The sequence below is a fragment of the Plectrocnemia conspersa genome, unplaced genomic scaffold (genome assembly GCF_051122295.1).
Source record: "Plectrocnemia conspersa isolate PC_06_02 unplaced genomic scaffold, ASM5112229v1 ptg000009l, whole genome shotgun sequence".
NCBI lineage: Eukaryota > Metazoa > Arthropoda > Insecta > Trichoptera > Polycentropodidae > Plectrocnemia > Plectrocnemia conspersa.
This window is the reverse complement of record NW_028277173.1, coordinates 16,729,277-16,748,030: the sequence shown is the minus strand read 5'-3', so window position 1 is coordinate 16,748,030 and position 18,754 is coordinate 16,729,277. Positions and strand designations below refer to the sequence as shown.

The 18,754-nt window shown below is 29.3% G+C and overlaps 1 protein-coding gene across 8 annotated transcripts in view; it reads left to right on the top strand.

The window, feature by feature from the left end:
* The first annotated feature begins 13,504 nt into the window (after positions 1–13,504).
* The window catches only part of Hr51 (photoreceptor-specific nuclear hormone receptor 51), a 45,239-nt gene continuing 39,989 nt past the window's right edge, over positions 13,505–18,754 (top strand). For 2 of the 8 annotated variants that reach the window (XM_088191394.1, XM_088191391.1), the window contains exons 1-2: positions 13,541–13,839; positions 18,592–18,729. In XM_088191394.1, coding sequence (XP_088047520.1) covers positions 18,645–18,729 — 85 coding nt within the window. In that variant the 5' untranslated portion in view covers positions 13,541–13,839; positions 18,592–18,644. Of the gene's footprint in view, positions 13,840–18,591; positions 18,730–18,754 lie in introns of all 8 variants that reach the window. The other 6 variants (XM_088191395.1, XM_088191393.1, XM_088191398.1 and 3 more) reach the window with 5 other exon arrangements.

Below are 18,754 nucleotides of genomic sequence, written 5' to 3'. Positions count from 1 at the left end.
GAATATATAATATTATAAGAATAAACTAGTATTAAACTAGTAGTATTTATTTATCTCCTTAATTTTCATACGTATCCTCCCCATAGAACGTATAAATTATTTTGTAGCAATATAATTTTAATTAATAGTTAGTTTCGAGATAACTCATTAACAAGTTTATATGTTGTGTTAATTAATAGGCGCCATAATAAATCAAACTTACAAAGTTTAACTATTAACTGCAAGCGTATAAATGCTCTCTAAACATATGAGTAAACATATACAGTTAATTATTAATTACATCATAAACACCCTGTTGATAAAAAGACCGAGATATAAATTTATCCGGAGCAATAGGAAGCTGCAAGTAACTTTATTTATGTATTTGGCTGGCAACCTCTCCCATAAACCACCTCATTTCGACCTCCCCTTCATATCCCGCTGCGAATAAATACGCAATTGTAATTGTTCACATTAAATCTACGCCTTTAATCTTTAATTTTAATCTAAATCTATTAACATATCTATTTAAATACATCTATTCTGGAAAATAATACTTCATCAATATGTGTTTATATAATAGATATTTTTTAAAGAATGAAAATATGACAAGAAACACTTGTCTAGGGTTATGTTGCGTGTTTTAAACATTATTTAAAAAGCGTACAAGAGTTTTCCATCTCCTTTATTGCTGTGTGTGTGAAAATTTGCATGCATCGCTATGTGTATGTTTGTGTGTGTGCTTATTTCCATTTCTAGGAAGTGTCGCTTGGAGTTGAACCCGCACCCCTTCTTGTTTACGGAATTCTGCTTTCATAGCGCCACTTATTTTACATTTCCCTGGGTGCAGTCATATTTTGTCAACCAAAAAAAAGTCTTAAGGAACTATTGAATCAATTAATTTACGTTTAATCAATTTTTTACCACTAAGATAAAATTTATCATTAAAAAAACTCTTTCTTCGAATTAATACACAGTATACTTTGAAATAATTAAAATAACAGAGAAATAGCGCATATACTACTCGTGTTAAAATACAATAATTTATGTAAAAAACATAGCTTACAAATTATTTAAAACGATTTATCTTTGTGGTAAATATAATAATTTATAGGCTAAACGTTGTACTACAAATTAAATTTTGTTAATTGTCTCTGCGTACGTTATTTTACTATTGACGCGTAATGTAACTTACTGTAACGCTTATATTTATCCCCAAAATGTAAATTATATTATATTGTCTTAACCCAGCGGTTAAGCGTATATTTTTACAGAAGAAATAAATGTCAATAATGTTGAAATCGCGTACAAGTTATATAATTACTATAAACATGTGATGTTCTCGTAGCCTTTTCAGCGTCTCGTAGCTGTACTTAGGTTTACGTTGAAGAGGGAAGCGGCTGCTTTCGATGTTTTGATCGATGCTTCGGCATAGTCTCGTTTGATGCGTGTTTTAAGTCGGGAGTAACTGTTGGAGGTTTCAGTCGGAAGTGAATAATGTGTGCTATGTGTCGCCGAGAGTGAACCCGGGTCCTGGGAAAACAACGATTCCTGGCCTCATAATAAAAATGCCGTTTTATATATTTTTTAACACCGTAATTTTATTTTTTGAATAAATAATAATATGTACGAATTAACGCTTTCTATGCTACGAATAAATATTTTAATTATGGATTAAAAATTATTAAAAATATTTACTTATAATATTTACCTGATAAATAGTCGTATTTTCTGCTGCCATATAGTGAATTTCCAGCCATTAGGACTTATTATAACAATATTACGAGTGAAAATCAAATATAGCACATCTAAACCGAATTTTCACCAATAGGAGAACGCAAAAAACAATTATCCCTTCTCAGAAGTCAAAAATCCTCATTACCGAGCATTCCCACTGTGACGGCATCAACACGATTTTATTGCTTTTGGCGTGAATTTTTGACTTCTGAGAAGTGATAATTGTTTTTACGCTCTGCTATTGACCAAATTTTGGTTTGAAAATACTTTGATCAGACCGCTTATATTAGAAGTCTATATTAATATCGGTAAGGATAGCTATCATATTTTTAAAACACAGTGTAATATCGAAATGCAGACAAACTGTGGAGCAATAAGTGAGACGCAATGTCTGTCTGTACTTATTCTTCCGCTTATTTTCCCCTGTGAGTTGAGTTGGCTTAATTTGTATTTTAGAATTGACTTAATGAAAGTTCTAAAACTATAATTAGTTTTAAAACTTTCATTAGGTTAGGTTTGGGTTTGAACAGCAAATTGACGTTTCGCAACTGTTAAAATGAGTTTCATAGACACCTGCCAGATAATTTTTATTGTCACTGGCAAAAAGATATATTTAGTTGTGAAAATGTATTTTGATATGATTTTACTGAAATGACATATCTTAAAAATATTTTAGGGGTAGATTCGAGACTGTTATTTCTAGATTTTCTTGTAGGAATAAGTACAATAAACTAAATTTTTTATTTATTTATTTTGCTGCTTTAAGTCCAGCTGTCAAATTATCGATAATAAAATTTATAAACACAATAAATGTATATAATTCAGCTGGTGCTGTTGTTGATTTTACGTTATTTCTTTGTTTCTTTCCTAGGTATTTCATCTAAATTTTCAGATCGAATACCTAAATTTACTGCTACTAATTTACATTCGTTAAATATTTCCTCTCATGTCTAATATTTTTTAAACGTTCAAAAAGCAAATAAGTCAACAACAATTTGCAAACAAAGTTCAACACAAACAGAGTCTCGTCAAAAAACTACAATCTGTCATTTTTAATAATAATATAGAAAATGGGTGCTTTTGAAGGCAATGTTCCGCTTATCTTATTTCTTTTATAATATGTATAAAAAAGGCTAAATGAACTTTTCCATGAAATATATCAGTTTATATGTACATCTCAAACAACTGTAGTTTAGTTCAGATTCATTATTTGATGTCTGTTTTTATTTTTTTTGTACATATATTCTTGCTATGATTTTTTCAGAGTTGAACCTCTCAAGGAGAACAGGCCCCGGGAATTTATTCCCTCTCTCCCTCTCGGCAGGCTTGTTCATAACATATGTTTTTTAAGCCAGAAGAAGTATTATTTCTAAAGGATCACAATTTTCACGTAAGTCCTCAGTTTTATTATCTTTAAGCGTATTATTTTTAGTACTTAAAAAACTATTATTTATAGTTATCAACTTGAGAAGATGGTCAGAAACAATTCATTGAATTTAAGTAATAGTAAAGTTGTTTTTAATCTCCTGTTCTTCTCACAGTAAAAATCATAAGTACTTTATTTTTAGCGATGAAAATAATAGAGCTATTAAAATATTAGACTTTTTTCAGTGCTAGGCAATTTGCACTTCAGCCGATCGATGTGATTTAACAAAACATAAGAAAGTGTGGTTTTAATATCTATTTTTACTAAAGTTTTCCCTAAATATTATATCTTAACCCTACATATTGACTGTTCCTCGCTTATCGAGGTCGCTCTATGTGCTTCCATACCTACGCGTATAGGTACGCCGAGCTTCCAGAGAGTGATTTGTATGCAGAGTGATTGCTCCTCCGCTGTCGAGGTTCGATACCTAGCAGAGCTTGTCACATTTGCTACGGCGGCGAAGCCCTCTATTGCCTGCTACGTGCTCGCACTCACCTCGCCTTCCCACACACACTTACCCTCACCTGTCGCTGCCCTCCTACGTTATATTCCGAACGTCTTTGTTCTCAATAATGTCTACGTAGAGCATCGTAAGCAATGTTATTTTTTGCGTCGCAAAAATATAACATTGCTTTTCAAGTCACTAGTGACAATTTTCTCAAAATTCCCCTAGGGAGTCTGTGAGCGTTAATGCTATGAAAGGATTAAACGCCATTGCTTGGGGTTGGTGTAATAATTTGATATAATTTTACAATGCAATTGTATACTAATTGTGACATTCAAATATGTTTTACTGCATTGTCATTGAAAGGTTAATGAACATTGCGTTGTGCATATTGAAATGTTTACACAATTGAGATGATGTCATTGAAAAATTGTATAATTAAAAAAATAAAATGTATGTATTGTGATTGTTGCAATGATTTGTTTCCATTAATACTTTAATTTACTTGATTTTATTGATGAATATTATCGACAAGTGTTCATAAGTTATATTATATATACGAAACTGTTTATTAAGAATTAATCAGTTGATGATACCATCATTAATATATAAAATACTTAAAGAGCACAAACAGTTATTATTTATTTTTTGCAAAGAGTAACTACAATGTACTCTTAAAAATATCATAAACAGTACTTCATCCATTGTTTCTTTAAAAGAAGACGGTTTTTAGGCAAGAGAAAATTAATAAAAATGTTAACAAAAGATCATAGTCCACTGACTTATGTTCCGTCAAAGACATTGCAAAACAAAATTATTTAGAAAAGCGCCAGAGATATTTAAAAAAACTTATGTTAAGAACTATTGTGAATCTTACCTATATGTTCAACGTTACCTTTAGGCTTAAATATGTGTCTAAGCCACACGTGGGCAGCCCCCGGCCCGCGGGCCGGATCTGGGCACGTTTTGATTCGACCCGCAAACATATGGAGTTTTGATCCAACCAAAAGTCGTTCAGTTACTTTAACACATCTAACGTGTTTAATCGAGGTATTTTTTTCATAATATCCCAAAAAATAAATTTGTCAGTCAAAAATAAAAATTGCTGTATCCAGACAGATTGCAAAGCAGTAAATATGAAAAACCAAAAAACCCAACACTTATCGGTTGAGCCAACCACAACCGCTCCGATTGTAGATTGCAACAATAAAAATTGCAATAAAAATTAAAAATATTCTAATTAAGCACTTGTATACACAATGTATAACTTTACGTTTTAAAAAAATAGCTTGGAATGCAAACGGTATTCGAGAGATGCAGCATGAACTCAATATTTTTTTAATTGATGATGACATAGACTCAGCTTTAATATCTGAAGATCATTTAAAAGCGTTGATAAAAACAGACTTAGCCATTTATAAATCACATAGGATCGTCTTATTGGAGCCGGAGTAAAGTCAAATATTAATCGCAATGAAACCACTTAAAATTTTTATTTTTACTTAGAAATAACAAAATTAATTCTATGGCTTCGATTATAATTCATTCCGTATATATGATATTCCCCCCCAAACCTAAATATACAGCTATATAAATATGTATGTTTTTACTTTAATTTTTTAATTACAATAGGTCGACGTTCGCGGCTAAAGTCTATAACTCGAAACACCGCAATGAGAACTGTAGAGCGACAAAAATAGTAGAGCCTCGTGCGAATTTATAATAAAATAAAATGTGAACTTAAAAGCTCCAAATACGCATTATTCTACTTGTGAATCATCAGATAATTAGATATTGTTATTTCCAAAAATTGAAGTTCATGCTACTCTCTCGTCTCACAACCTAGTTATATTCTTTTTCGTCTCAAACCTTTCTATTCAAATTAAACAATATATCTCCTAAAATACTATGGACTATTTTCCTAAGTAGGTTGAGGAATTCTTTCTAACCTAACAGATTTTTACAAGGAAATATATATTATCAAGCAATCTATTAAGCGATGCACGATTAAAAATAAATAATTAAAATATACCTTAGCTAGTTAAAGACTAGTCTTAATTAAAATAAACTTGTTTTAACCAGTAGAATCTTTTGAATTAAAATTGAAAATTATTCTCTAAGAGCTGCAAAATATATTATGTTGTCTATTGTTTTTTTAATATTTTTTGTGTGTATTGTATTAATACAGTGTATTGCTGTTTTTATTATCGTGACGCATAAGAGTAACCTGTTAGGTCACGATGTTATAAATTAAATTTAAATAAATAAAATATGCACACATCTTAGATTTGTGTACCTTGCGTATCTTGTGGTACATACGATATCTCAATTTTACTCGAACTATTTTCATTATATATTATACATACTAACTTGTAACTCATATATCATAAATCTAATTTACCAAATATTTTTCTATGTATTTTGTTTTTAATATCCTAGATAATTATAATTTAGAAACACCGCACCAATTATTTACTTTCTACATATAGCATCGATTGTGTATCGAATGTTATTTATTACTTATTATTTAGTTTCAGCTTTCATTACATTTAATCATGATGAAAATGGCGTAAGGGTCCCTGCGCGAACACTCGGATAAGTAGATATTACATTTGATTGTGTGTATAGGTAGCGACAGCGGGACGCCCGAGTCGTGCAGCCATGGCGTCACCTCTTCCCAGTCGTCCCGTCCCAGTCTGGCGGCGGGACAGGGACGGGATGCCTCACAGCCGAAAGTGACAACCGTATACATTTTCCTGGAGGTTAGAACGAGACGGAGGGGTCTCAGGTCATGCGGCCTCGTCGTAAATTAAATCCGTCGCTACGGCAGTCCGGGAGACGGGATTTTCTCCCCAGCGCGACGGAGGACGCGGAAAAACGATTCCAAACATTACAATCAGGCATTAAACACAAGCGTTATATATAATGTTTAATGCATATTTGAGATTACTTTTTAATGTTTTGATATGTAAAACGTCTATGCGGATAGAGTTAATGTTTCTGATTTCTCGAGAAAATAAATTTTACATTGTAGTATTCGATAATTCTCGGAAAATCTCAATAAAATCATTACTCGTGTTATATATTATCAAAATGGTAATCTATATTTATATTACAATCTTACATATCAATACAACATTGGTGTACTATTTATATACTATAAAATACTGTTTGAGAAAACATAACGCAATCATTTGAGTATTCGATTACATTCTTGAATATGAAATTTTTCATTATTAATAAATTTCACTCATTTTAAGTGGGTGTAAATTTAATCGTAGACAATGCATCCTTAAGATGCTGTATTTTTTTTTGTTAATTTACTAATCATTTCGAATACTTGTTAAATAGTGCCTGATTTATATTATCAGTATTTTATCTTGTTAAAGATATACTTAGTTGCTTTTTAAAAGACAAATCCTTATTCACATTAGATATAATTTGTTTTACATAGAACTTGTCAATGATAAAATCAGAAATATTTTGCCTACTTCTTAAGATTTATTTCTTTGCATTTTGCAAGGAGTTTATAAAGTAAAAAGTTCCAAAATTATTTCATTATCAATATTTCCTAAATTTCTAAACAAAAATTTCAATACCTCTTCTACAGTCAATAAAGGCGAATATTCACTGCTCAAACATTGTACAATTGTGAATAGTACTTTTTAACTAGAGATATTTTAAATACCTTTAATTATTTGTGAATGGTTTTTTCATTCATTCAGACATTTAGGAGCATTAAAGCCGAATTTATAATCATCATCATTATTATATACTCAAATTCCTTTCTTCTTTTCAACATAAATTACTATATTTTAATATTATTGAGAAGTATTATTAACTCTTTCACGATAAATTCATTAGAAGCAACTCAACAATATGGAATGAATCAAATTCGTGATAAACAGTAATAGATAATATTTTTCGAGAAAAATAAAAGACGATAATTCATCATTTAAATTTCTCGAGAATTCCCATAAAATGTTCTTTTTTTGTTGAAAATTAAATTTGTATGCATATTTCCAAATAATTTACAAACACTGTATTTTTTATAAAGTGGTATTTTCAATCCGCTACATTCACAGCTGTGTTCAGATCAGGTAGTAAAAAGAGGGACAGGGATTTCCAATTAATTCTCTGAAAATAAATGTTATAAGACCGACTTTAATAATTACGATAAGCAAATATTTAATTTCGACATCCTTAAACATTTGAGGGTCAACAAAAAACAAAAATGCAAGGATTCGTTCACACGCTGAATGAAACAAATTACTATTTTAATAACATAATAATACATTAAAATATATTAATAATGTAATAATTAAACAATCGTATATTTTAGTAAATGTTTTATCATTATTCGCGTTCCTTTATATTTATTTATTAGCTATAATATAATTTATATGTATTAATATTAATTAAAATACGTATAAAGATTTTCTATATACAAAAATATATACTGTAATAATATAAATACAAATTGTATATTACATATATTTTTTCATTTTTGAAAATCATATTTTTTAAGAAATGGAAAATATCGATAAATGAAAAACATTAGTCACATAAATATAATTGTAACATTTTTAATTATATATAATACAAAGGAAGTTTCTCACTTTGACTATGATATTTTGATATACTATATTGAATCACCATAATTTTTGGAGAAAATGACTGCCTCTTTTTTATACAATAAAAAAGCTAATAATCTTAAGAAAGCTTTTCAATAAAATTTGATAACTTCGTTTCCAATGAAAGTAAAACTAATAAATAAAATTTTCTCTGCGATTATAAAAAATAATATGATAAATATACATACAGTCCGTCCAAGATATGAACGCTCACCGTCATAGTATTGGTGAGAAGATATAATAGGGTAACCATGTGAAATTACAAGTGCAATTAATTTTTACTTTTTAATTTAATTTGTTGAAGAAAGTCTAAGATATCACTTTCTTACTTATTTTATACAGGTAGAATATCTGTTCAATATAATATTTTTAAAAATACCAATAGAATATTACAGGAATTGTTTTATTGATTACAAAATATCACAACATGACAATAATTTATAATAAAAATATAACACATTAAAAATTTTAATTCAATTTTCAACGTATGGTCACCTTACCCTTAAAACAGCCCTGATTTAGTATTGGTAACGTTCTCCTATCGGTGTAAACAAATTCGCGGAAAACTGTGTATGTATGCATGCATGCGTACACGCACCCTTATTTCCAACACAACGATGATGAGCGCTAACATCTTGGATGGACTATACATATATCTTCATATTGTCTTTATAAAACCACATAGTTTTTTCAATCCTTCCTGTAATACTGACAGTTTTGGAGTTTGCCAACTAAAATTTAAAGGTTTCTAACTCACACTAACCACTTAAAAATCCATACATTAAATTAGTTCATTTTAATTTGGCACAAAATCTTATATGTCATATTAAATCGTACTTATAAATAAAATATAAAAAAATCTTATTATTGTAACAAACATATATTTTATTTATTACAGATGAGATGAATATAGTCACAACATCATATAAAATAAGTATGAATGTATTATACACAAAACAGCTTTAGACAAATCTATGTTTATACATGACATTATAAATGAAAATCGACAGATTTATCAAAAATATTATTTCAATATGTGGCGTAGGATTTTCCAGGCAAAAAATTGGGCAAAAAATATTCCAAATATTACGTACATCACTTGTAGAGAATATGCGTTAATAAGATAATAACTTGCATATTTTACTTAATTGAAATAATGAGCAAAATACCATTTAAAAATATTCATCAAAATATTTATTTTACCGATTTACTTAAAAAGCCTTCGTTAAGAGTTTTTCATCATCAATACCATAAAAAATATAAAAAGGAGAGAGATAGACGTGTAAAAATTGCATTTTAATGTCATCGAAAATTTTAACGCGCACGGTTGGTTGTTCGAAATGCTGCGCATGGCCCCGGGGGTTTCATAAATTGTATATGAACGTATTTTTAGTTCGACCCCAGTCACCCACCACCACCCCCGGGGGTGGAGTGCGTGCATCAAATTAAAACGCATCCATGCGGTGGTTTTCACTCCGCTTACAAATTGCGGAACGGCCTGATCATTAATTAAAATATGTACAATTAAAACGGAATCAATCAAACGATCGTAAATTCGACATGGAAAATTCGCGGAAAAATGTGTGAAAATGCAATGCGATTGTGCGAAAGGGTGGTTCAGACTGTTTTCCTCCTATCAACGTTTAGTTTGTTAAGAGATTTTCTTTTGAGAGGAAAACGTCAAGAGGCGGCGACCAATGGCAGCAAAGATCGCAACGGGAGGAGTCAAAAGTTAACCAATAGAATCCGAGAAAGATCGCCTGGAAAATTCACGATATCCTTTCGTTTGGTTAAAATTTGTGAAATTATGAAGTTATTTAATTTAAATGTACATAAGGATTAGATTTGATAATAAAATTTAGGTAATTTCTAGCAATTTCCATTTATTAAAATATTTCAAACCTTATCATGTTATATACAAAAAAAGGTAAGCGAATAATTAAATGAAATTATCTTTCACAAAAATCGATATTTTAATAATTTATTTTTTATTTTTAGCATTAAACTGTATTAAATATTCTTCTCATATTATTTATAAATAAAGTTAACATAATAATAAAAATATATTTTCTTCTACAAAAATCAATATTTATTAAAATTGTTTAGCATACTAAAAAATCTCATTACATTTAATTATGTATCTTTATTCACTCTCTTATTAAACAATAATTAAAACTTTAAAACTATATATAACTATTTTATTATTTAGCTTAGAATTGCCTCTTATAATAAAAATATATATTATATAACAAACATGTCTATGCTCATTGGTTACGCAGCTTTTTATTTGAAATTTATAAAATAAAATAAAGACAAAGTTGCTGTTAGTTGCTTCTTTTTATTCTCTACTAAACTCTAGAGGTTTATTTTTATAGTAATTGCTTATTTTGAAATTGTGTAAGATCTTAGTAATGTATAGGATTTTTTGTATCAAGCACTGGCGGAAATATTTGGTGCAGGATCTTAATATGCAAATATAAATTAGCACTTTATCTGACAACAAGTTACCAAAACATACATTGCAGGTTGTTAAATTAACTATTAAAAATAAAATAAAAAACTGACAATTAAATATTCGTGCATTAAGATGAATTAAAAATTTAATAAAATATCAACTGTATTAATTTAATATGTTAATATAATACATATAATCAACGCAATACTAAATTACACGCTTTAAAATAATTGTTACATACATAGCTTATGCGTAGAATATGAGACAAATATTAGAAATCATGTGAAGAAAATCGTAGGACAATTAATGGCAAGAACTACTACCTTGAAAATCTCTAGAACCAGCTGGATGTCTGATTTAAAATTGGAGCCTGATAAATAATAAATTAAGAACAAACCAATGAATTTAATTTTAATTAATTAATAAATTATTAAAAATAGTCCTGTCGTGAACTAATTACATTTTGATGTTCTTAATAAATAAAATTTCAATTAATAATTAAAATATCTCAGAATTTTGCTATTATTGGTATTTTATTTTAGCTTATTTATGAGTAAAATATTCTTAATCATCACGAAAATTTACTATTTCTTGATTTTTTTTATGCTCTTAAACATTAATTTTAATCTTGTAGAAATTGTTTTATTTTAGTAACTAATTTATTTATTCGGGCATTAACTTTAATTAATGCTCATTTATTTATAGAGTTTTAAAGTAAATAAATAGTACATAATTATATTTTTGCTTTAAAATAATGACAAAAACTTACGTGATTACTGGACCGCGTTTTGTAATAAACTGACTTTAAAAAATTATAGAATTTTGATTATATTTTGGTCCCCCTATACTAACTGCTTGTAAAAATATACTAACTAATTATTTAAAAAAAAACTGACCATTTATTTAAATAAACTAATAATTATTTTTCTTCTTTTGTTGTCATGTTTGCTTCCAGACGTTGGCAACCACATTGTTGATTAGTTTCAAGTGCCTCTCCCAGTCTTTGGCTACATGAAATACATATTCGGCTATCGTCCCCGTTCATTGGCATGAAGTCATCTTATTTATTCTGATCTATTTTTTACCCTAAAGGTATATAGCAACTCATACTTCAGAAATCGGATCATATGTCTGAGGTCTGAAATATGATAATCCTTCTCTGTTTGATGGTTGAAAGGAGTTCTCGATCGCGTCTTAATACATGAAACCTTTAGCACACGCTTGCCTATATAGACAATGCTTCCAGTTTATTTATTGTAATAATTTTAAAGTCCAGGGCTTTCATCCGTATAATAGCACTTTACGAATTTAATTATTTTCTGAAGAAGAGCTTGTTTGTGAGGCTAGCTTTAAATTTTGATGTGAACTTTAATCTACTCATCGAGTTCCATTTCGTACTTTAACTATCCAGGAATATAAAATGCTTCACTCTCTCAATTTTATCTCAGTTTAATGTTAAGCTTTCCGAGCTCACGAGGAGCTTGCTTATAGCCATTAATTTTGTTTTATCTGTGTTTATAGCATAACGAATATTGTTTTTTCACATTCATGTTGGACTATCTGTTTATGAATATATTCGATTTGATATCCCTCAATGCTTATTACTGCTGATTGATTCCAATAAAAATCTCACATCTCTGTCATATTAATATATTAACCAGTAATTACGTTTTTTTAATAATATTATTTATAATGCAATGAGATTACTATTACATAAATATATATTTATATTTATTATTTTAGATTTTATTCCGGAATCTCATAAAAAGCGAAAGTTCATATCCCGTTGAAACATGACTACTCTTTCAAAATTAAAGAGAACTTGATTATTACTAAAACACTACAATTTAACAATTTTATAATGAGTGAATGCAGTTTTGTAGTATTGAAAATCAAGTCTTTAAACTAGTGTAATTTATATTATTACTTACAAAATTATTACAGCTTCAATCAATTAATGTCAATTTGCACGACTTACCAATTTTATTTTATTATTCATCACGATCTTTATCCGTAAGATCAAGAAAACCTAGGAAAACCTAATATGTGAACATCGATCGGAATTAAAATTTTATAGTAATCACTGATTTTCATTTTCCAGATAGGATAGAAATAAAAAAATGCAAGATTCGATATTGAAATGGGCTTCTAAAACAAAAATCCAATATATCAATCATTATCAATAGATTTGAAATACGCTGTTTAATTCTAGATGCAATGCCACCAGACCATCGAGGTACAGTTCATTTTTTATTACTTCTAAAGAATGGTGGAATAACACATTTTCCAGTGTAGCTTTCAGTGACATTATGAGTCTTTTTATGATTACGTGATATTTTGGAGATGTGAGATTGTTAATATTCACTGTTTTTACTTTTGACTATATTATTTATATTCACTAAAACTGTTTTTTTTCTGGAACCGTTTGAAATGCTGAATTATTAGGTTGTATATGTAGGTTAACTTTTGAATTCTCATACGGTATAGTTATATCGTTTATCGAACGTCTATAAAACATTCAATTAAATCGTTCGTACACTCAAATTTCACACTTACAAACGCCTGCGAACACCATCGCACAAAAAATCATTACCAACCCCTTACGTACAGAGAGATCCCCTTTAATCCTGCCCATGTCGCGATTTTCGCTCAGCGCAAAACCCATCACCAGAAATCGGAAACGCCTTTGCGCAAATACCGCCGCTGCGCCTCTTTGGAATAAAGTTCACTTTACTTTATCAACTGATCGTTTGATCGTAGGCGTGGCTTTCTCCCACCCCGGCACGGGGCGGGTCTGCCCGTCAGATATCAGCCCGTAGCACGCGACCAGATGTGAGTCGTAATCCTTCTGGCCGAATCTCACCAAAAGGTAACGCTGGCTCGCGACGGCCACACGTCTACTGCCATCCATTGTTCAGATCAGTTTGCGAAACTAATGCATTTTTATAAGGGTGAATCAAAAGTCAGATAAGGGCAAATATAAAAGGACAAAAGTTTTTTTTTTTTGAGGAAAAAAATAAAAATATTTTGTTTAATAAAAACAATGATTTTTGTGACTATTGAATTCGAACTGTAATTGAGTGTGGAAATTTGAAGAAGAAAATGGAAGTTGTTCAGCAGCCGATGCCGCTCATTCAGCAAGATAATCAAGATCGTTGTCAAGGTATTTATTGATTCATATTTTTATAATAATTTAAAAACATACGCTCATGTGAATTAAAAAAAATATTGCCAGTCTTGGATAGGTGAATATAATTTTACATAGTGAATCTTGTTTGTAGTTCTAAATATACACAAATGCATTTGAAATAGCTGTTTTTAAGCTCATAATATAAAGTGCTTTGTCCCTTACCTAAATATTTTTTATTGTATATAATTAGTAGTAAAATTATTATTATTTAATTTAATTTAAATATTACGGCAAAAAATATATACTGAACATGGTACACTCTAAAATCATTGTATTAAAAAAAAATTTACTATCCGTATGCAATCAGTAAACTCATTTATATAATATCCTGTTAAGTGTTTGTGTATATTTAAACGCTATTTAGTCAATAATAATATTTTAAAGCTCGAAGAGCTACATTAAAAAGTAAGCCCATCATATTTAACATAAGCTAAAGTTTATCAAATTAAATAATTCTTAATTGCATTTGCACTATGTTAATGTAATATAATTCAATAAATAGATTTTTCACAGAAAACACTAGATTGACATGCTTTAATTTTTTATTATATCAAATTAAAATTATTTTTCGAAAATACAATGATTCTGGACCTTATTACAAAAATGACATTTTGAATATTTTTTAACATCGTAATATAAATTCTTGAATAAATAATAATAGGTACGAGTTAACCTTTTAAATGCTATATATAAATAAAAAAAATAGCTTGAAAAAATGTCATTTTGTATATATTTTTTTCCATCGTAAAATAATTTCTTGAATAAATAGTTGGTTCGAATTAACTCTTTAAATGCTATATATAAATATAAAAATTAGCTTGACAAAAATGGCATTTTATATATTTTTTAACATCGTAATATGATTTCTTGAATAAATAATAATAGGTACAAGTTATTCCTTTCTATGCCATATATAAATATAAAAATTAGCTACCGTTGTGACATATTTTCTTAAATCATATTTTATGCTAAATATTTTCATTAGACATTAAAAATATCTGATAATTAGTCATTTCTTCTTTGCAGCTCAAAGTTGCCATGTAGTGAATTTCCAGTCCAAGTCAAAAGCAGTAAAATCGTGCCGTCGCGATGAAAACGCTCGATTATTTTTATAACAATATTATGAGTGAGAATCGAAAAAAACACACGACGTCGCAATGGGAACGCTCGTTACCGACCGTTCCCACTGCGACGGCGCCGATACGATTTTATTGCTTTTGACGTGAATTTTTGCCTTCTGAAAAGTGATAATTGTTTTTGCGCCTTCCTATTGACCAAAATTCTGTTTGAATATACTTTGATCAGCCCTCTTATATTAGAAGATAGCTATAATATTTTTAAAACATAGTGTAATATCAAAAAGCAGACTATGGAGCAATATGTGAGATACGATGTCTGTCTGTACTTATTCTTCCTCTTATTTTGCCTGAGAGATGAGTTGGCTTAGTTTGTATTTTGGACTTGACCTAATAAAAGTTCTAAAACTATAATTAGTTTTAGAAATTTTATAAGGTTCGGTTTGGGTTTGAACAGCAAATGGACGTTTCGCAACTGTCAAATTAAGTTTCATAGACATTTTAGAGCAGCATGTTAACGCCTATCAGTCAAATTATATTTTTGCTTATAGAAATATATATCTACTGGTGAAAATGTATTTTAACTTCACTAGTGAAAATATAACTTCACCAAAAAATATATATTCGCTGTAACATTTATACATCGAATGTAAATAAATAATGATAAATCTACATATAAAAAAGTTTCCACCATTTAATCTTACTAGCACCTGCTAGGTAATATATATTTTCATTGGTAAAAATAAATTTCTACTGATGAAAAAGTATTCCGATATGATTTTACTGAAATGACATATTTTAAAAAATATTTTTGATATATATATATATAGATTCGAGAGTGTTTTTTCTAGGAATAACCTAATGAAACTGAATGTATTATTTATTTATTTATTTTGCTGCATTGATTCAGTTGTCAAATTATTGATAGTACAATATATAAAAACGTTTAATTTATACAATTCAGCTGCTGCTGCTGTTGATTTTTCAATATTTTCATAAGTATTCGATCTGAATTTTCATATAGAATACCTAAATTTACTGTTACTAATAAACATTTGTTGAATATTTCTTCTCATGTCTAATATTTCTTAAACGATCAAAAAGCAATAAAGTCATCAATAGTTTGCAAACAAATTTAACATAAACGGAGCCGCGTCATAAACTACAATCTGTCCCTTTGAGTAGTAATGTTTATTGTGAAAGTACTACCTAGAAATTGTGTGCTTTTGAAGGCAATGTTCCAACCCTTTTATTTATTGTATATACTGAAGGAACTTATACTTGAAATACATCAGTATATACATCTCAAACTACTGTAGTTTAGTGAGATTCATTATTTGAGGTCGGTTTTTACTTTTTTTCTACATACATCCTTGCTATGGTTTTTTCCAGAGTCGGGCCCCTCAAGGAGAATGGGCCCCGGGTATATGTGTCCACTCCCTCCCCCTCTCGACAGGCCTTATTGTATGCCTTCAACAATTATATTATCATCGAAAAATATATTATTTTTAAGTTTTATGTTGCCTTATTAGGTTAATTTGATCTGGTTGCCAAATGATTCTACTGACTCACTTTTAATAGAAAATGTCTAGAAAAGGTTTCTCAGATATATCTACATAATCGAATATAAATATAATACATTTTTGTTTTCTTCAAAATTTCTACAAAATATGTTAGTGTCCTTGGGAGAACTCTCGATGATAGGGAATGTATTACATGCTATATGCCACATATTTAATAAGAGTTTTGTATTCGACTTTTTAACCATCTGTCGGATAAAACTGATTTGTTCTTATACATGTACTCACAGTTAGTGGACGCATTTTACGCTAGCTATTAATGTTTATTTTATTTTTTTTGCTACACAGAGTACATCATAATTAAATAAAATAAAATATTTTCAATAAAAAAAAACGTTGAAAAATGTATATTCATAAATTTAAATTTTTTTTCTATATTTTACAATAGCAAATTATACACTTCAGTGGTACTTCATGTTAATTATTGCAGTTGTAAACATTTTATACAACAAAAATATTCCTCTATGTAAAAAAATAGCTTGAGTTGATATTTAAATTGTTTCAAAAATATATCCAAAGAGAATTGATGATGCACTTGGGCGCATTCAAGGCGTATCTCATCCTACCATATACATATACTCAGATAAGCTCTCAGTCATTTTTCACGTCGAAATTGACCCGTAGCGAGAGCCACCACGTACGTTGAGAAAATTTGAAATGCACCCCCGGAAAAGCTCGCGTCGGAAGCGGAAGTAACGGCTAAACCGGCTTCCGACGCGCCTTGCATAGGAAAGCGTCGCGACGCTGGCAAACAATAGCAAATCTTTCCTTTGCCGGCAGGAAAATTGCTTTGTGCACAAACAATGAACAAAAAACAGCAATGACACGCAGGAACGTTTTCACGCCAGTTATTTTTTTGTTTTCATATTTTTATGAAATTCACCTGTGTGTTAATAATTTTGGAATTAAATTGCTTAAGCAGAAAACGCACGTGTTAGATAATTTAATAAATTTAGATTTTTAGCACATAAATTTATAATAACTATTTTCTCACAGGGATGAAATTCAAAACTCACATTTTAATTAATTAAGAACTATAGCAATGCAAATTATTGTGTTGAATGTTCGTTAAATAATTACTGACCGATAAAACTATTACTAATCATTCCAATAAAAAAGGATTGTTCATTTAATTTTTTATCGGCTTTTATAAACATAATAAAGACTAATCAATTTTATTATTGAATCTGAGGATAAAATTTATTATTTCGTATCCAAATCATGAAAAAGCATGTATTTTAATATATAAAAATGATTTGTATTTTTAATATCTAACTATTTATTAAAAATATTAATATAATTAATTACATATTAAAATATATTATAAATTATTTGCTAGAACATGACAGACGTTAGCTCAATACGTAACAACTAGTATTTTTTTTATTTATGTACTGCAAACTATTCTATAAATATAAATGTCAGTATGTATATTTAGAGAGCTTTGAAGTAAATTTAAATAAAATATATTTAAACAAATTTATTAATAAAATATAACACTATGTATTAAATATAAAATATTTTCAATATGAAAATTAAATTATTTATATAAGTAGTACCAAAATATATTAATTGAGTAGCAGAAAAAAATATTTGCCTCCGATCGTACTTTTTTTGTCATTGTAAATGTATTTATTTATACGTCGAACGTATTTTAATGAGAAACGGGCACGTTTAGAGGAGAAAACTCTCGATTAATTATTATGCAGAGTTCTGACTAATGCCGAGCGAAAACGTCGTTGACTTTTTTATTTATATTCCCGAGACAGCCCTGGGCGGCCTTTGGGGACAGGAAATTAATCAGAGGCGGATTAAGGAGCTTTTCCAGCGGAGAGTCAAAAGAAAAAGTATTAGAGATCCGCACAAGGGGTCACGGGATTTTTCTTAATAACACTCCTCGCTACAGTGTTACCAAGAGAAACTTTCAATAATATTAAATTTTGAATTCGACATGCGTCAATATTAACTCATGTGTACTCTAAATGTGTGTTTGATGTGTCAACGCTCTTTGCAGATCCATGACTTTTTATGGAAGCGCGACTCAACTGAATTTTTATGTGTTATTTCAGTCTTTAGAAATACTTGAGCGATTTTTTTATCGATTTGTTATTTATGAGCTGCAATGTCAGCTCAACTGCGCTACTCTTGGCATCACCTCAGCCCTGCGGGCAGTTCCTCACTTATGACAATACCTTCTCTCACTAAAGGTATAGTATATATAGCATGTATGTA